Source organism: Dendropsophus ebraccatus, chromosome 1 (genome assembly GCF_027789765.1).
Source record: "Dendropsophus ebraccatus isolate aDenEbr1 chromosome 1, aDenEbr1.pat, whole genome shotgun sequence".
In the NCBI taxonomy this organism is placed as follows: domain Eukaryota; kingdom Metazoa; phylum Chordata; class Amphibia; order Anura; family Hylidae; genus Dendropsophus; species Dendropsophus ebraccatus.
The window spans coordinates 206,306,682-206,332,677 of NC_091454.1; the positions used below are offsets into that span (position 1 = coordinate 206,306,682).

General features: G+C 42.0%; 1 protein-coding gene across 1 annotated transcript in view; it reads right to left on the minus strand.

Annotated features, from left to right (window-relative positions):
• The window catches only part of LOC138784201 (uncharacterized protein PF3D7_1120000-like), a 52,127-nt gene that overhangs the window by 12,043 nt on the left and 14,088 nt on the right, over positions 1 to 25,996 (minus strand). The window contains exons 4-20 of the mRNA XM_069959711.1: positions 24,125 to 24,166; positions 23,169 to 23,222; positions 22,537 to 22,578; positions 22,222 to 22,278; positions 21,152 to 21,205; positions 17,382 to 17,435; positions 16,715 to 16,756; positions 14,372 to 14,428; positions 13,840 to 13,893; positions 10,665 to 10,706; positions 10,472 to 10,516; positions 9,385 to 9,441; positions 6,185 to 6,238; positions 5,688 to 5,729; positions 4,798 to 4,854; positions 3,412 to 3,465; positions 1,330 to 1,383 (exon numbers count right to left, since the gene is read on the minus strand). Coding sequence (XP_069815812.1) covers positions 1,330 to 1,383; positions 3,412 to 3,465; positions 4,798 to 4,854; positions 5,688 to 5,729; positions 6,185 to 6,238; positions 9,385 to 9,441; positions 10,472 to 10,516; positions 10,665 to 10,706; positions 13,840 to 13,893; positions 14,372 to 14,428; positions 16,715 to 16,756; positions 17,382 to 17,435; positions 21,152 to 21,205; positions 22,222 to 22,278; positions 22,537 to 22,578; positions 23,169 to 23,222; positions 24,125 to 24,166 — 861 coding nt within the window. The remainder of the gene's footprint in view (positions 1 to 1,329; positions 1,384 to 3,411; positions 3,466 to 4,797; positions 4,855 to 5,687; positions 5,730 to 6,184; positions 6,239 to 9,384; positions 9,442 to 10,471; positions 10,517 to 10,664; positions 10,707 to 13,839; positions 13,894 to 14,371; positions 14,429 to 16,714; positions 16,757 to 17,381; positions 17,436 to 21,151; positions 21,206 to 22,221; positions 22,279 to 22,536; positions 22,579 to 23,168; positions 23,223 to 24,124; positions 24,167 to 25,996) is intronic.

Sequence of the window (25,996 nt, forward strand, 5' to 3'; positions counted from 1 at the left end):
GCAGTGTCTGGCCTAATTTTTAGGAGGCTCACTTGCTTCCACACTCACTTTTAATGGTTCTCTTTGTGCTCAATGCCATGCTGTGTCTGGCCTATTTTTGGGAGGTTCACTTGCTTCCTGACTCACTTTTAATGGTTCTCTGTGTGCTCAATGCCATTCTGTGTCTGGTATAATGTTTGAAAGGCTCACTGGCTACTGCTTCTACCTTGTTCACTCTGTCCTCACCGCCATGCTGTGTCAGGCTGAAATTTTTGGCTGGTTCATGATATGCTACCTCTGTTTTAATGGTTCCCTGTGTTCTCACTGCCATGCTGTGTCAGGCTGAGTTTTTGGGTGGTTCATTTACCTACCTCTGTTTTAACCAGGCTGTTGCACAGAATTAGGCATAATGGTGCCATTAGAGGCATGCAGCCTAAGAGGCATGCATACATGCTGCCCCTGCTGTTTCCTGTCCATTTCCGTTGTGTTTCCATCAATTTCTGAGGTTGACTGGTTTTCACACGACCTTCCCTCTACCGAACTTGAGTCTCCTGCAAAAATGCTCAAGTCTCCCATTGACTTCAATGGGGTTCGTTATTCGAAACGAGCACTCGAGTATCGGGAAATACTAGTCTCGAGTAACGAGCACCCGAGCATTATAGTACTCGCTCATCACTAATCCTGCACCCAACACAGACCTGTAACAACTAGTACCGGTGTGTATATAAGGCCATAGAAATTACTATTCTATGGCCTCATTGAAGTACTTATTCCGTAAATGCAGATAGAATGAGTGGATGTTTGAAATAGGCCTTAGTATTTACCTAGACTTCTATTGGCAAAAAGACAAATTTGGTCAGCTGTCCTACAACACCATTCACACTAGGCAGGAGCACATTGCTATGGCTGAAATTGCAAACACACAAAAAAGCTACAGCTCACCGCTAATGGACAGACACAGGCCCAATACACAGACCCAATAAACTTCTATTGGGAGAACCCCGCCAAACCTCTCTGCTTTCTGCATGCAGAGATTGCTGAGACATGGTGGATTTTAGGTAATTAGTAGTTGTCAAATTTATATACCCTTCTAGAAAATTCTTAGTTAATAGAGGGGGGGTGGTCCTTTGTCACATTTGTTGGCCAAAATGCAGAGAAGGTACATGAGTCTTCTGCTCTGGATAATACAGATGAAACATTGATTTCAGAGGGGACTGTTCCCTGTGTAGGGATTGTCCAAGGAAGAGAACCCTGTTAACAAGGAGTAATTTAAGGAAGAATGTGAATATGCTTAATTGAGGCTTTCATAAATTACAGGTTACATTACTGTGACTCTTCTGGAGGACTTACCTAAATCCTGTTTGAATTTTGTGACATCTGCACGGGCCGACTGTGACTGATCACCTGCAGGAGATAAATTCACATATCTTTTAATGCAACTACATTATTTCATTGAAGAGTAAACAAGTAAAATACTGGAAGCCGCCCTTTCACTTTAAGCGATGTTAAATGCGGAGGTGTGATTGCCAGAGCAAAGCACCTATTGCTCCCCGTTCTGTCAACAACTCTTGTAGTTGTTTAGGGCATAGGAGTTGTTATTAAACGAAAATCTTGTTATTTACAAAGTGGCATCATGGAGGAGCCATCCTGTAATTTTCCCTGAGCACAGACGTCATCACTGTTCTGGACAGTCACATGCACGGTACATCAGCAGCTCAGTATTTCATGCACTGTGCACGTCTGGTCCAGCAATGGCATCAGCGCTCAGGGAAAATTACAGCGGCCTCTCCGTGCTGCTGCAGGCTCCTCTATTTCCAGAGACGCGTGATTAAAGAAGATTGTACAGGTGGGATGGAAAATATAAAGCAAACTCCATCAAAAGTTTTGAGCAAACTCCATTTTAAGCAAAACACATTGTGATTCTAATGGTACTTTTACACGGAGCGATAATTCGCCCGATTAACGGTTTTGAATGAACAATGTTTTTTTTATAACGATCAGCGTTTAAATGGAACGATACATCGTACGGAAAAATTGTTTGCCATCGCTTAAGCCTATCTCACACATAGGTTAAATCTGTGAGCGACTGTTTACATGGAACGATCTGCTAACTTTTTGCGATTGATCAATGCCGATTTGAGAACTTAGAACTTTAAAATGACCGATTTCTCGCTAGTTGCTCGATCGTTCACTGCCCCTCCTAATCCACTGCGACTTGGTCTGGCATGTTAAAACACCTGTGCAATGTGAAAACAGGAGTAAATGTTCCAGTGGCATTCCGAATGATGAAGAGGGTGGGGAGGAAGGGCAGAGGGGTGGTGCAAAGTTAGGGCACAGATGCTCCCCTTGGGCATGGGCTGCAAGTTTAAAAGTAGGTTTTTAGGACAATAACTGCATCACCTGGCAAACGGACCTCAGGACAGATCTTGGATTAAAAGCAGCTATCCGAAGGTACAAGTGGTTTGGGGGGGGGGGGGGTCAGATTGTGGGTACAGAGTCGCTTTAATGCAACAAATAAGGGCTCATGTGGGTTTCTAGGTGAAAATATGTAAGTGCTATGGCCTTTTAAGCACAAGGAGGGAAAAGTGAAAACGCAAAATGGAAATTGGTCCGGTCTTTAAGGGGTTAAAGAAGAGGGAGGAGGAAGGAATGGTGAGGTGTGTTAGAGTGCAGCACAAATGCGGAGCCATAACTCTTTATTCACTCTTCATTACAGTAGGAGATGCATAATCCTCTCTACACAAAAATTGCCAAAGGCACCATGCTCACAAGCGGGCTGCCAACTACGGCACACTGTCAGCACCTCAGGATAATCGGGCAGGAAAAGCCAAGTTCTTATGCTTGGGATAAAAGCATCATTACTGCTGGGAGTTGCTGGAGGGAAATGGATGGCACAGGCAATCTGACATTGCATACACAAAAAAATATTTGGGGGAATTTGTAATTCGCAATAACTTTTTTTTGTATAATAAAAGTTGCAAATTTTTAAGTAACCTCCTTTTTAAGGAAAAAAATATATATATAAACTTTTACACTTTTAGCCTACTCACACCACTTAATAAATATGGCACCAAATCTGTCTGTGACAGGAAATGTCCAGACCAGTAGCAAATCCCCATAGAAAACCTGCTCTGGACAGTTCCTGACATGGACAGAGGTGGCAGCAGAGAGCACTGTGTCAGACTGGAAAGAATATACCACTTCCTGCAGCACATACAGCAGCTGATAAGTAATAGAAGACTGGAGATTTTAAAATAGAGGCAATTTATGAATCTGTATAACTTTTTGTCACTATTTGATTTAAAACATTTTGTTTTCTCTGGAATATCCCTTAAATTCACCGCCATTCTCTCCAGGATCAGTATATGAATTGCCGGTCTTAATAAATTTCCCCACTTTATTTTCATGGGATCTTAATTTTCTATCTCTTACCCAAGGTCATGTTAATAGAATTGATATCCTGGAGAAATTGTTGTTTCCCGTCATCTGTAATAAAAGAGAATTGTGTATAACAGTTCAGAGAGTTCTACACGCTACCATACCAAATGTGTTTATTTCTATATATTCTATATTTTTTTTGTAAACTGGGAAGGAAAGGTAATTTAAACTTTTATTGTATTATTTATTATTTTAAAAACAATTTTTATTATTTTTTTCCCACTTCATAAGTCCCCCTTAGGGTCCATTTACACAGAAAGATTATGTGACAGATTATCTGCCAAAGATTTAAAGCCAAAGCCCGGAATGGACTATAAACAGAGATCAGGTCATAAAGAAAAGCCTGAGATTGGTCCTCTTTTCAAATCCATTTGGCTTTAAATCTTTGGCAGATAATCTGTCAGATAATCTTTCTGTGTAAATGGACCCTTATAAGCAATCATTAGATTGTTTATACTGGTCAATGCTGTGCTACTGCATAGCATTGATCAGTGAGATCAGCACTCTGCTACTAGAGTCTGCCTGAGACAGACTATAGGAGCAGATCGCTCATCAGACAGCATGGAGATAGGTTATGCTGAGTTTACACGGAATGATAATTGGCCCGATCGTACGATAAACGATGTCGGAGTAACGATTTTTTTTTCATAACAATCAGCTTAAGCCTATCTCACACATAGGTTAAATCGGTGAACGACTGTTAACACGGAACAATCTGCGAACGACTATTTTAGAACATGTTGTAAGATCAAAATGAACGATTTCTCGTTCATCGATCGTTCGCTGCGTTTACACGTACGATTATAGTTTGAATTCGATCGTTATCGTGTAAATTCGCACGATAAGCCTTACGTGTAAACGCACCAGCTTCTGAGCCATTCTGTATACTCTTATCATACCGGTTTATCATGGTGCCTTAGGGAGTAATGAGGATTTATTCAAGGAACTATCCAAATAGGATTTATTGAAGATTTTGTCAATTTCAGCCAAAATCTATGAAGCTGTGTAATCTGTCTACAGCAGCCAATCACAGTTCAGCTTTTTGCCAGGGTTAAGAGCTGAGCTGTGATTGGTTGCTGGGGGCAGTTTACAGCAGTTGTTTTTTACACCGTTTGAAAAATCTGGGCCGAACATGCAACTTAAAGGGGTTATCCAGTGCTACAAAAACATGGCCACTTTCTTTCGGAGACAACACGACTGTTGTCTCCAGTTCAGGTGCGGTTTGCAATTAAGCTCCATTCACTTCAATGTAACTGAGCAGCAAAACCCCGCCCAAGCTGGAGACAAGAGTGGGGCTGTCTCTGGAAGAAAGTGGCCATGTTTTTGTAGCGCTGGATAACCCCTTTAATCAATTTTCTGAGACTTTTCTGGGGGACTCACCGAAATCCTTTTTGATCTTTTTGATAGTTTCAAGGATCATCCGCTGTTGGTCGTCTGCTGAAAATAAATACAGATGTTCTTTAAAAAAAAAAATTCACTTTATTGAGGAGTAAACATTTAAAGTACTGTACGTGGGTCAAGGATTGGTGCAAATTATTACTTTTAGCTATCGGTATTCCCTCTTAGCTTGTTATCCTTTATCCATAGCGTAAGAAATAATGGGCTGATTGCTGGGGATCCGACTACTGGGATCCCCATTGATCAGGAGAAGAAGTAGTGTTTTTTATGCTACAGAAAGGGGATGCCTAGATGGGGTATACCTACCAGATACTACTTGGGGGGGGGTTGGGGCTTCATTACAGGGTAGATAGTATCTACCAGAGGGAAGCCAATGTGAACAATATTACAATCAGGGAGACCAATTCCTACAAACTGGTTGATATATCTACTTGGGGTGCGGAGGGGCATACCAACTGGGGAGCTGACTACAGAGGGATTACCTACAGGGGATGTCCATAAGGGGATACTACATACTAGGGGAAACCAACCTGCACAGAGGGGCCTAATTACTACATGGGGTTATAAATTGGCTTTATGGCATATGGGGCTGTACTGAGATGCCTAACTACTATATGGGGGAACAGAAGGCACTTATACTTTAAATGTTCACAGAAGGGGCCTAACTACTATATGGGGGCACAGAGGGTATTCTTTACATCGCTAAGGCCATCCTTGAGGAGCATAATTTCTTAAGCCAGAAAAAAAGAAATATGTAAGAAAACATACCAATATTTACTCTCTTTCTGTGGTTTTCCCAGGAAATGGCACCACTGTCAATAGGTGCTAACATGTTTAGATATAATATGATCTTTCATGTGGAGGACACTTACCATGATTCTTCAGATGTGATATCTCTTCACTCACTTCCATAGCTGGGGAGTAAAGATTAGATTTGAGATAAGACAATATTGCTGGAGGGGAGTGGATGGTAATCTGACCTTGAATCTTTATTTTGCTATATAACGTTTTATGGGGAATTTATCATTCACTGTTTTTGTATAATAAAAGTTGCTAAAAAATTATAAAAAAAAAATGTGACCTTTACATTTCTGGCCTACTCACACCACTTAATAAATATGGAGCCACCTCTGTCTATGACTGGAACTGTCCAGAGTAGTAGCAAATCCCCATAGAAAACCTCTCCTGCTCTGGACAGTCCCTGATATGGACAGAGGTGGCAGTAGAGAGCACTGTGTCAGACTGGAAAGAATACACCACTTCCTGCAAGACATGCAGCAGCTGATAAGTACTGGAAGATGGGACATTTTTAAATAGAAGTAAATTAAAAATCTCTATAACTTTCTGACCCTAATTTTCTATTTCTTACCCAGGGTCTTGTTAATAGATTTGATATCCTGGAGAAATTGTTGTTTCACATCATCTGTAATAAAGGAGAATTGTGCTTAGTTATCAGAGAAATAAAAAAAAGACTGCACATCCTTATACTGGAATATATGTGAAATTAGTTATGTTTTTCCTATAATAAGTCCTGTATATCCTGGTATTGTAGAGAAGCAACTACGCTTATTATTTCAGGCACCAACTCTACTTTGTAATGATGTCTTTTTTTTTTCCATAAAACATACAGTGAAACCATGCCAACTATTAACCCCTTAGCGACCCATGACGTATCTGATACGTCATGGTGCCGCTCGGGGTGTTCAGAGCGGGGTCCCGCCGGGACCCCGCTCTGAACGGCGCTGATCCCGGCTGACACGTGCAGCCGGGCAGTGCCTCTATTAGCCGGCGCGGGTCCCGTTGCCGCGCCGGCTAATTAAGCCTCTAAGTGCAGCTGTCAAACCTGACAGCTGCACTTAGAGGCTTTGTACACACTATCCCTGGTGTCTAGTGGCTCGGATCTCCCCCCGCAATGCGATCGCGGGGGGGAGATCCGTTCTTCTGCCCGTGCCGGGCCTCAGCGTCGGAATGACGCTGATCCCGGCTCGGCAATAGATTGCTATGGCCTGCAGCAGGCCATAGTAATCTATGACCGATCTAATCGATCTTTGCTGTGTATATACACAACATTGATCTCTATGAGAGATCAGTGCTGTCTATATACAAGTCCCCCAGGGGGGCTTCTAGTTACATTAAAAAAAAAGTAAAAAAGTGTTTTTATTAATAAAAAATCCCCTCCCCTAATAAAAGTCCATATCACCCCCCTTTTCCCATTTTATAAATATAAATTAATAAATAAATAAACATATTTAGTATCACCGCGCGCGTAATCGCCCGAACTATTAATTAATCACATTCCTGATCTCGCACGGTAAACGGCGTCAGCGCAAAAAAATTCCAAAGTGCAAAATTGCGCATTTTTGGTCGCATCAAATCCAGAAAAAATGTAATAAAAAACTATCAAAAAGTTGTATATGCGCAATCAAGGTGCCGATAGAAAGAACGCATCATGGCGCAAAAACTGACACCTGACACAGCCCCATAGACCAAAGGATAAAAGCGCTATAAGCCTGGGAATGGAGCGATTTTAAGGAACGTATATTTGTTAACAATGGTTTGAATTTTTTACAGGCCATCAGATACAATATAAGTTATACATGTTATATATCATAGTAATCGTAACGACTTGAGGAACATGCATAACAAGTCAGTTTTACCATAGGACGAACGGCGTAAATGCAAAACTCCCCGAAATCAAAACAAATTCGTTTTTTTTTCAATTTGACAGCGCAAATGATTTTTTTCCGGTTTCGCAGCATATGTTATGGAAAAACAATGCATGTCATTGCAAAGTACAATTGGTTTCGCAAAAAATAAGCGCTCATATACGTCTCTAGGTGAAAAAATGCAAGCGCTATGGACTTTTAAACTTAAAATGGAATAAGCAAAAGCGCAAAAACGAAAATAGGCTTTGACCTTAAGGGGTTAATGGTGGCTCTCTACTGCTACATGCTGTAGGGAGATGCTGGGTATAGAGCAGGCCCAGCTCCTCAGCCACTCTATATGCTCTTATACTGGTTTATCATGGTGCCTTAAGGGGTTAATGAGGAATATTTCAAGGAACTATCCAAATAGGATTTATTGAAGATTTCAAAGATTTCAGCCAAAATCTATGAAGCTGTGTAAATAGAATTTGGTGTAAACTGCCACAGCAGCCACTCACAGCTCAGCATTCTTTTTACCAGGGCAAAGAGCTGTGATTGGTTGCTCTGGGCTTTATTGGTTGATTGGTTACTCAGCTGTTATTTTACACCATTTGGAAAATCTGGGCCGAACATGTGACTTGTTAACCCCTTGACAATTGTGACTTTTGAGTTTTCGTTTTTTCCTTCTCGTCTTCTAAGACCCATAACTCTCTTATTTTTCCCCCTACAGGGCCATGTGAGGGCTTGTTTTTTTTAGCAACAGGTGTACTTTGTAATGGCATCTCTCATCTGCCATAAAATGTATGATGAAACCCCCAAAAAATCATTTAATTTAATAGAATTTGGGTCAAGAAATGCGATTCCACAAATTTGGGGGGGGGGGGCTTCCATGTTTACGCAATGCACAGTATGATAAAACTGACATTTATTCTATAGGCGAGTCTGAACACAGTGATGTGCATGGTTACTAGGTTTTATAACGCTTTACAATTTTTATTGGCAGTAAAACTTTTTTTCTGCAAATAGGCATATTTAAAATGGCCCTATTATGACTCTTTATTTTTTCACCTACCGGGTCGTATGGGGGTGTCATTTTTTGCGTCATGATCTCTAGTTTTTATTAGTAAAATTTTTTTCTAGATCAAACTTATTGATCGCTTTTTATAAATTTTTCATACATAAAATGTAATTTAAAAAAAAGTAACCTCTGCATTTTTTTTACCGCTTTTTGTTTACGCCGTTCACAGCGTGGGAACAATAATGTTTTATTTTAATAGATCGGACGATTACGCACGCTACGGTATATTATATGTTAATTAGCTTTATTATTTTTATGTGTTTTATGTATAAAATGGGAAGGGGGGTGATTTAAAGTTTTTTATTGGGGGAGGGTCTATGGGGCATTTTTTAAATCTTTTATTGATTTTTTTTTTCTTTTTTAAACTTTTTAAGTCCCCTTAGGGGACTTTTACATCAATACATTAGATTTCATTCTCATAGCGTAGCAGGGATTAGTGTAATCTGCGATCTTCTGATAGAGCCTGCCTGTGGCAGACTGTCAGAAGATCAGACTGCATGGAGGTAAGACGTATACCCCTATCAGTCAGGCTATACAATTGGGACCCCCACAGACACACTGCGGGGGTCCCGATCGGTAAGTGACAGGAGATGCTCCTGTCACTTACACTTAAACGCTGTGTTCGCTGTGCGATTGCAGCGTTTAAGGGATAATGGCGGGCGGCCGCGCGATCGTGGCAGTCCGCCATTGAGGGTGAGGGCCTGGAACTGGCTGCAGATAGCCTGGGGACCCCGGAAGGGCATAAATTTACGCCCTCCTGTGTTAAGGCCCGGGCAGCGGGGGGCGTAAATGTATGCCCATAGTCGTTAAGGGGTTAAATTGCTGAGACTTTTTTGAAGGACTCACCAAAATCTTTTTTGATCATTTTGACGTCTTCAAGGATCGTCCGCTGTTGGTCGTCTGCTGGGGATAAATTCACATGTTCTTTAATAAAAGTCACTTTACCGTATTGAGGAGTAAACACATAAAGTAGATGGGTCAGGGACTGGTGCAGATTATTACTCTTAGCATCTCCTAAGCTTTGGATAAGGGATTACTAATAGCTGATTGTTGGGGATCCCCAAACTGATTGCTTTGCTGGGGATCCGACCACAGGAACCCTCACCAACCATGAGAGGAGGGATGCAATCATCCTTACAATTAAATGTAGCATCTACTGGTTAGTATTATTTATGCTACAGAATGGGGGGGTGCCTACCAGATACTACTGAGGGGGAGGGAGATCAGGGCTTCCCTGTAGCGGAGTATCTACAGGGGAGGCCGACTACTAGGAGGTAGCCTATATGTGGAATATTACCACCAGGGACACAATTACCTACAAACTAAAAATTTCCAGTATAAACAAAGTAATTCGCTTCATTAACTCGACAATCTGCTTATCAGCCTTCCTGGGTGGCTGGAAAATCTGGATACAGTCCTGGTAGAAGTGCCCAGAACTGTATCCAGCTTTTTCAGCCAACTAGGATGAGTGGCATGGGACAGTATGGATTTCAAAAGGCAGATCGCGGAGCTAATGAAGTGATTTGCTTTGTTTGTACTGTAAATTCCTGTACTGTAAATTAAACTAGTGGGGATATTTATAGTGTGTGTGTGTGTGTGGGGGGGGGGGGAGTATTCTTACTGGGGAGCCGACCATGAGGGGATTATCTCTAAGGGTATGTCTATAAGAGGAAATTAAAAATACTAGGAAAACCAACCTGCACAGAGGGACCTAACAACTACATGGGGGTATAAAGTGGCTTTATAGTATATCGGGGCTGCACTGAGATGCCTAACTACTATATAGGGGAATATATGAGTCTTATACTTTATAGCGTCACAGAAGGGGCCTAACTACTATGTAAGGGGCACAGGGGGTCTTTATTATTTTGGTCAATACTCTACAAGATATAACGTGATATCTGCTGTAGAAAATAACTGGTCTCCAACTTACTTCTATTCTTTATATCACTGAGGCCATCTTTGAGAAGCACAATTTCTTAAGACAGAAAAAAAGAAATATGTTAGAAGGCATACAGATATTTTTTTTTTCATTCTGTGGTTTTCCAAGGAAATTGCACGCCCGTCTATCTGTGCTGACTAACATGGTTAGATACAATAGGGTCCCTGATGTGGAGGACACTTACCATGATTCTTCAGATGTGATATCTCTTCTCTCACTTCCATAGCTGGGGAGTAAATAGCAGATGTGTAAGGAGACAGTATCAGTGTATTCATAGCATTATTATAAAGATCATTACAGCTGGAATTTGCCACCTCTATCCATGACATGTACTGTGAAGAGCAGGAGCAAATCCCCATAGAAAACTTCTCCTGCTCCGGACAGTTCCTTCATAGGACCTTTGTTTTCTATTTCTTACCCAAGGTCTTGTTAATAGATCTGATATCCTGGAGAAATTGTTGTTTCATATCATCTGTAATTAAAGAGAATTGTGTTTAGTTATCAGAGAAATAGAAAAGACTGCGCATCCTTATACTGGAAGAAATATGAAATTAGTTTTGTTCCCCCTATAATAAGTCCTGTATATCCTGGAATTGTAGACAAACAACTAAGCTTATTATTTCTGGCACCAACTCTGAGCCACTGGTTTATCATGGTGCCTTAAGGGGTTAATAAGGAATATTTAAAGGAACTATGCAAATAGGATTTATTCAAGATTTTGAAGATTTCAGTCAAAATCTATGGCTCAGGGAAGAAACAGAGTGCTGCACATCACACCTATGGCTGATACTAGTGCCGCTTGGCTAAATATAAAACACATCAGAATTTTGTGTATGAATTGATCAAGCCATACTGCCCCATGTACCTCGTGCCGGTATCTGATACACATGGGTCCCTACACTAAGTCCACACCGTGCCAGTCAGTGGCCACCAACCCCGCAGGCGTGCACAGCCAGGGAACGGGGGCCATGGGACGGCCCTGCGACCCCCATGCCACAGGACCAGACCCAAAAACACCACACCAGAACCCGGCCAGCACCGCCGGCGGAGAAGGTCGCCCCCAAGCAGCACAAGTCTGGATAAGGTATTGCGCTCACCATAGCTGCAGCAAACAGAATGGGAAAAAAACAGGAGGGATTAAAACCATGTGCACTCAGGTGTCTCCTGCTAATTGCGGTCATGTGGGTCTCACCAGGAGGAGTGCAAAACACGGAGAAAAGAGAGAAACAAAATGTGGCTCAGGGAAGAAACAGAGTGCTGCACATCACACCTATGGCTGATACTAGTGCCGCTTGGCTAAATATAAAACACATCAGAATTTTGTGTATGAATTGATCAAGCCATACTGCCCCATGTACCTCGTGCCGGTATCTGATACACATGGGTCCCTACACTAAGTCCACACCGTGCCAGTCAGTGGCCACCAACCCCGCAGGCGTGCACAGCCAGGGAACGGGGGCCATGGGACGGCCCTGCGACCCCCATGCCACAGGACCAGACCCAAAAACACCACACCACATCAGTCAAAATCTATGAAGCTGTGTAATCTGTCCACAGCAGCCAATCACAGCTCCGCGTTCCTTTTACCAGGGCTAAGAGCTGAGCTGTGATTGGTTGTTCTGGACAATTTACACCAGTTTGAAGGACTCACCAAAATCTTTTTTGATCATTTTGACGTATTCAAGGATCGTCCGCTGCTGGTCGTCTGCTGGAGATAAATTCACACGTTAAAATCCACTTTACCTTATTGAGGAATAAGAAAGTAAAGTAGATGGGTCAGGGACTGGTGGAAATGATTACTCTTAGCAATTGGTAATCCCTTATCCAAAGCTTAGGAGATGCTGATTGTTGGGGATCACCAAAAAGTAATTGCTTTGCTGGGGATCCGACCACAGGAACCCTCACCAACCATGAGAGGAGGGATGCAGTCATCCTTACAATTAAATGTAGCACCTACTGGTTAGTATTATTTATGCTACAGAATGGCGGGTGCCTACCAGATACTACTGAGGGGGAGGGAGATCAGGGCTTCCCTGTAGCGGAGATGGTATCTACAGGGGAGGCCGACTACTAGGAGGTAGCCTATATATGGAATATTACCACCAGGGAGACAAATTCCTACAAACTGGTGGGTAGAGATGAATATATTTACAGTATAAAGTAAATTGCTTAGTTTGTACTGCAAATGTACTGTACTCTACTGGTGGGTATATCTACCGGGGGGGGGGGGGGGGGGAGCATTCTTACTGGGGATCTGACTATAGAGGGATTACCTCTAGGGGGATGTCTATAAGGAGATACTGCATACTGGGGAAACCAACCAGGGGGGATAGAGTGGCTTTATAGTATATGGGGGCTGCACTGAGATGCCTAACTGCTATATGGGGGTATAGAAGGGTCTTATACTTTATAGGGTCACAGAAGGGGCCTAACTATTATATGTGGGCACAGGGGGTCTTTTTTACTTGTTGGTCCATACTCCACAAGATACAATGTGATATTTACTGTAGAAAATAACTGGTCTCCAACTTACTTCTATTCTTTACGTCGCTGAGGCCATCCTTGAGAAGCGAAATTTCTTAAGGAGAGAAAAAAAAAATATGTAAGAAGACATACAGATATGTTTTCTCTTTCTGTGGTTTACAATTGCACCAATGTCTATGGGTGCTGACTAACACGGTTAGATATAACATGATCTGTGATGTGGAGGACACTTACCATGGTTCTTCAGATGTGACATCTCTTCACTCACTTCCATAACTGGGGAGTAAATAGCAGATTCATGAAAAAACAATATCGGGTTATTCATAACACTATGATAAAAGGATCTGTATTGCTGGAGGGGATGGCAAAGGTACTCTGAACTGGAATATACATTTTGCCATATAACATTTTAGGGGAAAATTATCATTCACTCTAACTTTTTGTATAATAAAAGTTTTTTGTTTTTTTTTTTTAGGTAGGAGTCGACAACCCCCAGTCATCTAGGCTGAGAGGCTGTTGCAACCACTCTGGAATCAGGAGCTGAGGTCAAAGAGCAGTCCTGGAAAACCAACAGCACAGGAGGAGGAGCGATGTCTCTGTGCTGTCGACAATCACACCCTGAATCACTGCTCCGCGCTTTGGCTTGTCTCATAGCAGACATCAGGCTGCGGGAAGGGAGTCTTCTCCAGCTGCCTTCATACAAGCTCTGCATCGGAATAGTGAAATAGCAGGCAGCATGGAGGGAGAGGACTCTCTCTTCATGCCGCATCACTATTTGTATATGGACGCTCCAGATGACATTATCTTCCAATACTGGCAACGTGTTTATAAATAAGTTGGAAAACCCCTTTAAATTTTTTTTTTCTCTCTCTTACCCAGGGTCTTGTTAATAGATTTGATATCCTGGAAAAATTGTAGTTTCACATCATCTGTAATAAAGGAGAATTGAGAAAAGACTGAAGATCCTTGGGCTATGTTCTCACAATGTATGAACAACGGCCGTTGTTGACAATTGCATTGAAATCAATGGAGAACGGCCAGAAATAATTAACGTGTCAATTTCTTTCACCGTCATAGCGAAACACGGCCGTTGTTCAAAACACTTTTTTTGGAGGGATAATTTTTGTTATGTTTTACTGGATAAATAAATCTGGCCCAAACAAATAACTTAAAGTGACTGTACCACCAGGCCCAGGCTGAAGCACTGGAGGCGGCCCGACCCTCCCTTAGTGGTAAGAAACCCCAGCCCCTCCATGATAGGATTCCATTGATTCTAATGGAGTCACATCATGGAGGGTCTGGAGTTTCCTCCCACTAAGGGTGGGTTGGCCCGCCTCCAGTGCTTCAGCCTGGGCCTGGTGGTACAGTCACTTTAATATATTGCTGAGACTTTGTTGAAGGACCCACCAAAATCCTTTTTGATCATTTTGACGTCTTCAAGGATCGTCTGCTGTTGGTCGACTGCTGGAGATAAATTCAGATATTATTTAATAAAATCCCTTTACTTCATAGAGGACTAAATAAGTAACTTAAATGGGTCAGGGAGCGGTGCAAAGTCTTAGGGTAGGTTCACACTGAGGAATTCTCGCGGATAAACTCCGCAGAATTCTGTCGGCTGTACGCGCTCATATCACTTCTTTTGGCGGAATCAGCCGGCCCATAGAATGGTGTCTATGAAGCCGGACGAAAAGCGCGGCCATGAGTGCGTACAGCGGACAGAATTCCGCTGAGTTTATCCATGAGAATTCCTCAGTGTGAACCCGCCCTGAGTCTCAGTAAATGGGAAGAGTCAAAGGGGTGTTCCCATCTCAGTTTGTCATCCTCCAACCATAGCATAGAAGAGAACAAGCTAATTGCTGGGACCCCCAAACAATCAAAGAATGGGGATCCCAATCATCCTCACAATGAAATGTAGTGCCTACTGTACTTGTGCAGTCACTAATGCCATGCCTGGGGTTGCCGATATGTTGGGCCAGCTGGTGGGTTTGGTATTTCGGAGGTTACTTTTCACGGTGGCCAGGAGGGGTAACACACACACCCCCAGACACACGGTAACTGGACCTTGATTAGGAAAGATGTGAGGTGCCAGAGTCCCACTTTAAACAACTTGTGTACTGTATCTTAGTGCAACCAGGCCTCTGTACAGCGGTCAGCTCTGTGGTACCAAGCCTGGGTTGAATCGCAGTAGAATATAGAATTTCTTGCATTTTTACAGGCGTCTTCACACTAGTACAAAAAATAGAGCACTATATAGGTTCTCAATAGTTGGTTGAGCAGTTTGGTAGAGAAAACGCACTAAAAATGCAACTCACAAAAAGTTCCAAAAACACAAAGAATTTCGCAGAAATCAATAAAGGAAGTCTCTAACACACTTTTGAAGGGGGGTTACCACTTGTGCAAAAACAGACAAATCCTGTTCATGACGCCATGCGGAGCGTTGCCGTGGCAGGGGTTGCCGTTACAGATTTTGGTGCTTGCTGGTGGGTTTGGTGTACGGAGGCTACTTGTCACGGTAGCCAGGAGCGGTAACACCCACCCCGGACACATAGCAACCGGGCCTTGGCTAGGACAGGTGTGAGGTGCGGAGTGTAGGTGCAACGGCAGAGATGACAGAGTCCCACTTTAAACAACTTGTGAGCTTTACTTAAAAAAGGTATCTTTTAGTGCAAACAGTTTCAAACAGTGCTCAGGTACTTAGTGCAAAAATAATCAAATCAATACTTCAACAGGTAGATAGGTGAGTTGATAGAAGAAACAACAACAGAAGATAGGGATCATGTACAGTACTTTGTACTCAGCGGGGATGTGGAGAAGTGTTTGAAGAAATCCTCGTACTCACATATGGATGAGTCTAGTTACCTCAACTAACTGCCTTCTACCCCACAGTGTCGGGTGACCCGTCCTCTGGGGTAGTACAAGTCCCAGGTCTCTGCTCTGAGTGGGGCTGGCTTGTAGTGTTCTTCCTACAGTAGTAGTGTCATTCATTCCTCTTTAAGGTAGTTGACTGTCCTAATCAGGTAGTGGATCCTCGGCGTAGGCAAGGGTGAGTTAGTGCAGAAACAACTATATACACAACCTGTCTGACCTGCAGCCAGGCGTTAACTGACTAAAGACTAAAAAGAAGTTGTCACTATAAGGAAAGTTCTTACTAGAGAAAAGAAGTGTAAGTGTAGCTAGATCTAAATGTTATCCGCAGCTGTGCTGTGTTAGCGTGCCATCTAGTGGTTGGAGTAAGGAACAGCGGCCAACCTGTCCTAACCTGTGACATTAGAGAGAAACAGTTTTACCAAGGTGTAAGAAGAGAAAAGAAAACACGTAGTGGGACACTACAACTACTCCATCCATTCTCTATTGTGCTTCTTCAGCAGCACAATTTCATATACTTTCTTTATCCCAATTCATATAAATAAAGTATACCAAACTGTATGTTCATGTTTTCAGAATCAGTTATTCAAAATAAGGGTCACCAGTTGACCATCAGATTTTCCTACTCCAAACAGCAAGCTCAGGAGCCAGATGGGACCCTGCACATAATAGCCTGGTCTGGTGGCTATCAGGGTAGTAAGTACTGTATACAAAAATGGAAATTTTAACAGAGATAGCAATGTACGTCTGCCACTTGTGCCTGCAGGCTTTATGCTACAGATATTATTTTCTTTCTGTGGTTTTCCCTCTAAATTGCACCACTGTCTATGGGTGCTGACTAACATGGTTAGATATAATAGGGTCCCTGATGTGGAGGACACTTACCATGGTTCTTTAGATGTGATATCTCTTCATTTATTGCCGAATCTGTGGAGTAAATAGCAGGCTAGTGAGAAGACAGTATCAGTGTATTCATAGCATTATGATAACAGGAGCATTACTGCTGGGAACTGCTGAGGGGAAATAGATGGCACAGGTAATCTGACCTGGAATATACATTTTGCCATATAATTTTAGGGATAATCAATCATTCACAATTTTTTGTAAAATAAAAGTTGGTAATTTTAAGTAAGCTCCATTTTAAGCAAAAAAAAGTCACTTTTACACTTCTTGCCTACTCACACGACTTAATAAATAAGGTGCCACCTCTGTCTGTGACATGAACTGTCCAGACCAGCAGCAAATCCCCATGGAAAAAGTCTTCTGCTCTGAACAGTTCCTGACATGGACAGAGGTGGCAGCAGAGAGCACTGTGTCAGACTAGATAGAATACACAACTCCCTGTAGGACATACAGCAGCTGATAAGTACTGGAAGACTGGACATTTTTAAATAGAAGTAATATACAAATCTCTATATATCTTTCCAACACCAGTTTATTTAAAAAACTCCTTAAATTCACTGCCTTTCTCTCCAAAACCAGTATATGAATGGCCAGTTTTGGTAAATCCCCTCTCTTTATTTTCATGGGACCTTAATTTTCTGTCTCTTACCCAAGGTCATGTTAATAGCTTTCATATCCTGGAGAAATTGTTGTTTCCTATCATCTGTAACAAAGGAGAATTGTGTATAGAAATATAAAAGACTGAACATTCTTAAATGAAAAGTCTGCGCATTTTCAATATTTGACAGGCGACAGGGAAGAACATAGCAATGAAGCATTGCTTACCTCACCCTGTACCCATGATGCACCATCTAAGCAGCCCAGGGTCCCCCGACAGAAGGCATTTCCCCCCCGAGTTCTTATGACATCACAACTCTGGGGAAACGCTCCTCCCGGCTGATGGACAGCCCGGTCAGAAAATCATTGACTACAGTCATGGCCAAAAGTTTTGAGAATGACACATATTATATTTTCACATGATCTGCTGCCCTCTGGTTTTTATGTGTGTTTGTCAGATGTTTTTATCACATACAGAAATATAATTGCAATCATATTATGAGTAACAATCAATATTTGCAGTGTTGACCCTTCTTCTTCAGGACCTCTGCAATTCTCCCTGGCTGCTCTCAATCAACTTCTGGGCCAAATCCTGACTGATAGCAGTCCATTCTTGCACAATCAATGCTTGCATTTTGTCTGAATTTGTTGGTTTTTGTTTGTCCACCTGTCTCTTGATGATTGACCACAAGTTCTAAATGGGATTAGGATCTGGGGAGTTTCCAGGCCATGGACCCAAAATCTCTATGTTTTGTTTCCTGAGCCATTTAGTTATCACCTTTGCTTTATGGCAAGGTGCTCCATCATGCTGGAAAAGGCATTGTTGATCGCCAAACTGCTCTTGGACGGTTGGGAGAAGTTGCTCTTGGAGTAAATTCTGGTACCATTCTTTATTCATGGCTGTGTTTTTATGCAAGACTGTGAGAGAGCCGATTCCCTTGGCTGAGAAGCAACCCCACACATGAATGGTTTCAGGATGCTTTACAGTTGGCATGAGACAAGACTGGTGGTAGCGCTCACCTCGTCTTCTCCGAATAAGCTGTTTTCCAGATGTCCCAAACAATCGGAAAGGGGATTCATCAGAGAAAATGACTTTACCCCAGTCCTCAGCAGTCCACTCCCTGGACCTTTTGCAGAATATCAGTCTGTCCCTGATGTTTTTTCTGGAGAGAAGTGGCTTCTTTGCTGCCCTTCTTGAGACCAGGCCTTGCTCCAAGAGTCTCCGCCTCACAGGGCACTCACACCTGCCTGCTGCCATTCCTGAGCAAGCTCTGCACTGCTGGTAGCCCCATCCCACAACTTTTAAGAGACGGTCCTGGCGCTTCATGGTCTTTCTTGGGCGCCCTGGAGCCTTTTTGGCAACAATGGAACCTCTCTCCTTGAAGTTCTTGATGATGTGATAGATTGTTGACTGAGGTGCAATCTTTCTAGCTGCGATACTCTTCCCTGTTAGGCCATTTGTGTGCAGTGCAATGATGACTGCACGTGTTTCTTTAGAGATAACCATGGTTAACAGAAGAGAAACAATGATGCCAAGCACCAGCCTCCTTTTAAAGTGTCCAGTGGTGTCATTCTTACTTAATCATGACAGATTGATCTCCAGCCCTGTCCTCATCAACACCCACACCTGTGTTAATGGAGCAATCACTGACACAATGTTAGCTGGTCCTTTTAAGGCAGGGCTGCAATGATGTTGAAATGTGTTTTGAGGGATGAAGTTCAATTTCTAGGCAAATATTGACTTTGCAAGTAATTGCTGTTAAGCTGATCACTCTTTATAACATTCTAAAGTATATGGAAATTGCCATAAAAACTGAAGCAGTAGGCACGGGGAGAGGTGAGTCTGGATGGTTTGTTATGTTCCCCCCTGTCCATGGAGTTTGACATTTTTTACTAGTGGCCGGACTTCTCCTTTAACCCCTTCATGACCATTGACACATATGTCCTCGCCTTCTAAGAACCATAACTTTTTTATTTTTCCACCTTACAGGGCTGTGTGGGGGCACATATTTTGGGCCATGATTTATTGTTTTTATTGGTATTATATTGATGTAAATTTTTTAGATATATCTATTAGAGATGAGCGAATACGATTTGATCGAGATGATATTTGATTGAACATTCCGGTATTCGAAAGATTCGAATTCAATCGAGTAGTGTGGTGAATACGCGGGAAACATTCTAAAGCCCTCCCATCGCAGTTGGCACTTTTTTTTAACCCAACCTCCATGCAGGGAGGCTGTGAGGGACCCTGGGAGTACGCAGCGCAAAAACGGCATCTACCCTCATTGGATGGCTGAACCACATGACCTCGAATCTCAAATACATGGCTACCGCCTCTCGAATGCAGATGAGCTTTCAACCTAGCCAGGGAAAGATCTTGCAGCAAGGAGAGATAGGTTTTAGTAGTGTTTGGTTAGGCAGGATTACTACAGAACCCAAAAGTCCTTTTCAGGGCTAAGATCAAGCGAAAAAGTCATCTCTGAATCCAAAGCACTTCTCAGTGCTAAGAAATAGATTATATAACAGCAGCATCAGCAGGTGTACTCATTCCAGTACCCTGTGTGTACAAGTGACTTATAGTTTCTCTGGTTTAGCCCACTAAGGGCACCTGATATATACTGTTCCAGTAGCCCAGTAAGGGCACGTGATACATATTGTTCCAGTAGCCCACTAAGGGCACGTGATATATACTGTTCCAGTAGCCCAGTAAGGGCACGTGATATATACTGTTCCAGTAGCTCAGAAAAAGGCACGTCATATATATTGTTCCAGTAACGTTCGTACAGCATGACGCGTGATACGTGCGAATAACATGACGCTCTGTGGACACACATTAGAATCATGTATGTAACGCTGCACAAGAAATATGAACGAAATGTGTGAACATTGCCGTAAACGTTCGCAAATATTTTTCATTCACAACGGAGAGTGGCATTATACAGCGATTTTGGGGTGTTGGGTGCACCCAGGCATGCTCCCCCTAATGTCACAGTGTAATTCCTGAGGTGTTTGCATCATTTAGAGAGGTTTCATGGGGGACTTGGTGACCTCCAAGTGGTCGAATTTGGATTTCCAAGTGCCGCAATTTTTTTTCCCATAGACTATAATGGGATCGAATATTCGTTTGAATAGTCGAATTTCAGTGACTATTCGATTCGAATTCTCGAAAGTCGAATATTTCACTACTCGCTCATCTCTAATATCTATATACAACTCTATGGAGTAAATAACAGGTTTGTGAAAAGACAATATCATTGTATTCATAGCATTATAATAAAAGGATCATTACTGCTGGGAATTGCTGGAGGGGATCGGATGGTAATCTGACCTTCAATATACATTCTGCCATATAACATTTTAGGTGGAATTTATTATTTACTCTTTTTGTATAATAAAAATTGCTAAAACAAATCTAGTAATAAAAAGTTACATTTCTGGTCTACTCACACCACTTAATAAATATGGAGCCACCTCTGTCTATCTCAGAAACTGTCCAGAGCAGCAGAAAATCCCCATAGAAAACCTCTCCTGCTCTGGACAGTTCCTGACATGGACAGAGGTGGCAGCAGAGAGCACTGTGTCACACTGGAAAGAATACACCATTTCCTGCAGGACATACAGCAGCTGATAAGTACTGGAAGACTGCAGGTATTAAATAGAAATAATTTACAAATCTTCATAACTTTCTGCCACCAGTTGATTTAAAAACATTTTTTTCTACTAATCTGCAGACTTTCTTTTAAAGACCAGTATATAAAATGCTGTTCTTGATACATTCCCCGTTTTATCTTCATGGGACCTTTGTTTTCTATATCTTACCCAGGGTCTTGTTAATAGCTTTGATATCCTGGAGAAATTGTTGCTTCACATCATCTGTAATAAAGGAGAATTGTGCTTAGTTATCAGAGAAATAGAAACGACTGAATATACTTAGGCTATGTTAGTGCGTCGGAGCGGCACTGAGCGAAGTCATTGAGGGCATAGGCTTTGGCTCTCCGTGCGCCTGCGCCGCTCTGATGCACTACGGCACTGGGAGGGGGAGTGGTGAGGCGGGCCAAAGTGCGGCAAGAAGCCATCACCACTGCCCCTCCATAAGAGTGTGGATGCTACACATCTTCACATAACCCCTGGAGGCTAGATGGTGCTTCATCTGCAGTGTGAAGTGCATTGAGCCTGCCCCAGCAAGAAATAGGTTAAGTTCACCCCTTCCTTTCTGGCATTAGCAAAGTGCGCTAAGGACAACAGATGGAGCACAGTCTGGCCACCAGGGGGTTAAGTGAGAATGCACAGCATCAACACTTAACCTTCTGGAGATTATGCATACAGTAAGCAGCTACAGTATGTATATAGATGTTTTATACAGTAAAGGAGCAGAACACCTGTTAAAATGATGGGTGTTGTGCTTCTTTTTTGTCTCTCTTTTTTTTGTTTGGTATCTTGAGGACTATGCCGGATTTGGTGGACTGCAGCATTGTATTGTCTTTTTTATGCAGTTTACATGCTTAGCAGTGGAAGCTGTCTAACAGAATTAGTTTCTAAGCCAGGGCTTAGTGTTATCCCGTATAATGGCTAACACTAACATTATTACCCCAGTACCCTCACTGCCACCAGGGGTACTGGGAAGAGCCGGCTACCAGTAGTCTTAGAGCATGAAAAAATGTCACTCCAGGGTGGGGTGGTAGCAGGCTGGTATTATTAGGCTGGATAGGGCCAAAATAAATGACCCTTCTCATCCTGGTATTACTAGGCTGCTGCTGTTTTTTTTTCCCCTTGCTGGTAATATTTTTAAATATATAAGTAATTGTTTCTATTTTATAAAGTTTTATAAATCTGGACCTACAGTGAAATGTAAATTGGTAAAATTACCAATACTTTTTTGAAGGACCCACCGAAATCCTTTTTGATCATCTTGACGTTTTCTAGGATCATCCGCTGTTGGTCATCTGCTGGAGATACATTGAAATGTTCGAAAACCACTTTGTTTCATTGAGGAGTAAACAAGTAAAGTATACATGGGTCGGGGATTGGTGCAGATTATTACTCTTAGTTTGTAATCTCTTATTTACAGCATATTGACAGCATAGGAGATACCAAGCTGATTGGTGGAGATCCAACCACTGGGACCCCCACCAATTGTGAGAACAGGACTAACATTGTTAGATCTGGTTAGATATATTATGGTCATTGATGTGGGGGACACTTACCATGATTCTTCAGATGTGATATCTCTTCAATCATTGCCAAATCTGTGGAGTATATAGCAGATTTGTCAAAAACCCGTCTTTACTGCTACGAGGGTTGTAAATGGCCCAGGTATTGTGACCTTGGATATACATTTTGTCATATAACATTTTAGGGGCAATTTATCATTTATACCAACCTGTTTGTAAAAAAAAAATTGCTAATTTAGGGTAAGCTTCATTTTAAGAAAAAAAAGTGACCTTTACACTTCTGACCAACTCAAACTACCTGAGAAATATGGCGCCACCTCTGTCCATGTCAGGAACTGTCCAGTCCAGTAGCAAATCCGCAGAGAAAGTCTCTTCTGCTCTGGACAGTTCCTGACATGGACAGAGGTGGCAGCAGAGAGCACTGTGTCAGACTGGAAATAATACACCACTTCCTGCAGGGCATACAGCAGCTGATAAGTACTAGGAGACTTGAGATTTTTAAGTAGAAATAATTTACAAATCTATATAATTTTCTGACACCAGTTGACTTAAAATCTATTTTTTTTTCTCTCCACTGACTTTCTCTTTAAGATCAGTATAAGAAATGGCGGTCTTGGTAAATTCTCCTCTTTGTCTTCATGGGACCTTAGTTTTCTATCTCTTACCCAAGGTTTCGTTAATAGCTTTAATATCCTGGAGAAATTGTTGTTTCCCATCATCTGTAATAAACAATAATTGCATTTAGTTATCAGAAAAATAGAACAGACTGCACATCCTTAAACTCTTATTTTACAAATGATAAATTTGGCGCAAATCCCAGAGTACTGTATGTGAATTTTTGGGTAAATACTCAAAACAAGGAGATGAAAAAAAATACATCTAAAAATATTCACCTGTTGAATACTGGTTCATCAATAGAACTGGGTGAAAAAATCCAATTAATCACCTAAAAATAGGCGCCAAGCCCTTGATAAATCTCCCCCATTGACATTTATTAAAGGGGTATTCCAGTTTTTTTTTTTTCTTTTAGATCGACTGGTGTCAGAAAGTTATATAGATTTGTAATTTACTTCTATTTAAATTCTCTAGTCTGCCACTACTTATCAGCTGCTGCATGTCCTGCAGGAAGTAGTGTATTCTTTCCAGTCTGACACAGTGCTTTCTGCTGCCACCTCAGTCCATGTCAGGAACTGTCCAGAGCAGCAGCAAATCCCCATAGAAAACCTCTCCTGCTCTGTACAGTTCCTTTCACAGACAGAGGTGGCAGCAGAGAGCACTGTATCAGACTGGAAAGAATACACCACTTTTTGCAGGACATACAGCAGCTGATAAGTACTGGAAGACTGGAGATTTTTAAACAGAAGTGAGTTACAAATGAATATAAATTTCTGACCCCTGTTCATTTAAAAGAAAAAAATTGCTAGAGTTCCCCTTTAAGGTACAATATAACATCATTAGGCATCACTAGAACATGAGGAATGAAATGTAACATAAAATATAGTACACGCAAATATTACAAGAAGAAAGCTGTAATCTTCCTACCTTCCTTTCATCATGTAACACTAACACATAGTAACAAGTAATAGATCAAGAAATATGGTCCCTGATGGAGGACACTCACCATGATTCCTCAGATGTGACATCTCTTCCCTCATTGCCGAATCTGTGTATCAAATAGCAGATTAGTGAGAACACAATATCAGCTTATTCATAGCACTCAATGTACTGTTTATCATTGACCATAATAAGGAAGGTTCTCCATCCATTGACCATAATATAGAAGGTTCTCCATCCATTGACCATAATATAGAAGGTTCTCCATCCATTGACCATAATATAGAAGGTTCTCCATCCATTGACCATAATATGGAAGGTTCTCCATCCATTGACCATAACATGGAAGGTTCTCCATCCATTGACTATAATATGGAAGGTTCTCCATCCATTGACCATAATATGGAAGGTTCTCCATCCATTGACCATAACATGGAAGGTTCTCAATCCATTGACCATAATATGGAAGGTTCTCCATCCATTGACCATAATATGGAAGGTTCTCCATCCATTGACCATAATATGGAAGCTTCTCCATCCATTGACCATAATATGGAAGCTTCTCCATCCATTGACCATAATAAGGAAGGTTCTCCATCCATTGACCATAATATGGAAGGTTCTCCATCCATTGACCATAATATGGAAGGTTCTCCATCCACTGACCATAATATGGGAGGTTCTCCATCCATTGATCATTATAAAGGAAGGTTCTCCATCCATTGACCATAATATGGAAGGTTCTCCATCCATTGACCATAATATGGAAGGTTCTCCATCCATTGACCATAATATGGAAGGTTCTCCATCCATTGACCATAATATAGAAGGTTCTCCATCCATTGACCATCAACAGTTTTGGAGATAAAAGGGGTATTCTAGCAACATTTTTTTTTTTTTTCATTTTTTTTTTTTTTTACTAAAGTTAGGCTGGGTTCACACTATGTTTTTACAATCGGATTAAAACAGATCTATTTTTTTTATAGGACACAAAAATGAGTTCAACTACGTTTTTGTGTATGTTTGTGTATTATATTTTCAGAAACCGTCCGTTTCGTGTCCCGGCCTGGTCACGGAATGGCCGGTCTCATACGCCATGTGAACATAGCCTAAGGCTGCATACAGCACTGTAGCTGTATCTGTAGCTGTGCTGGGACCAGAGTATCCCTGCATTTCCAACAAAGCCATTAGTGACACCACAGGGGCTCCTTACTGCCACCACTATCTACCTATCTATCTCCTGGCCACCGTGACAAGTGCCCAAGTGTACCCCAGACCACCTTGCTGTTCCACCACCTCACAGCACACTGGGCCACGGCACCGCCTTGCGTGGCATCACAAACAAGATTTTTACTCGGTTTTTCTGCTTAGAAACCCCTCAAAAGTGTCTCCAGACCTGTCTTTTGCCCCACTCAGAAGTTGCTTCAGTGTGCCAGCTACCAGTGCGCCCAACAAGGGGTTAACAAACCACAAGATTGTTTGTGTCCTATCCCGCTGGACATTGTCGTCTTCAGCAGCTTCTAACACAGCCCCGCACTCCGGAGCTGTAAGTCCAGCAATGTCACTAGAACCTCTACCCCAGACGGATGCCCCATCCTGCACCACGTGGGTAGAAGATTCTGACCACTTCGGGTCCAATGGCCCAGATAAGGTCAAATCTATCTATCTATCTGGTCAACAGGAAAGTAAGCAGCACAGCCTGGAGCTTCAGTCAGATAGCGGGTGCCAGATGGAGGATCACGACCACTGATCAGATGTAGATAGTCAAAGGATTCCAACAGCACTCTCCAAGTAATTTCAATGTGCAGATTTATTCCATCAAAACGTAATGATGGTTGCAAGGTAGTGCTTTTGTTTTTCTTTTTTTGCTGTGCTGCACATTACATTTTGATGGAATAAATCTGCACATTGAAATTCCTTGGAGAGTGCTGTTGGAATC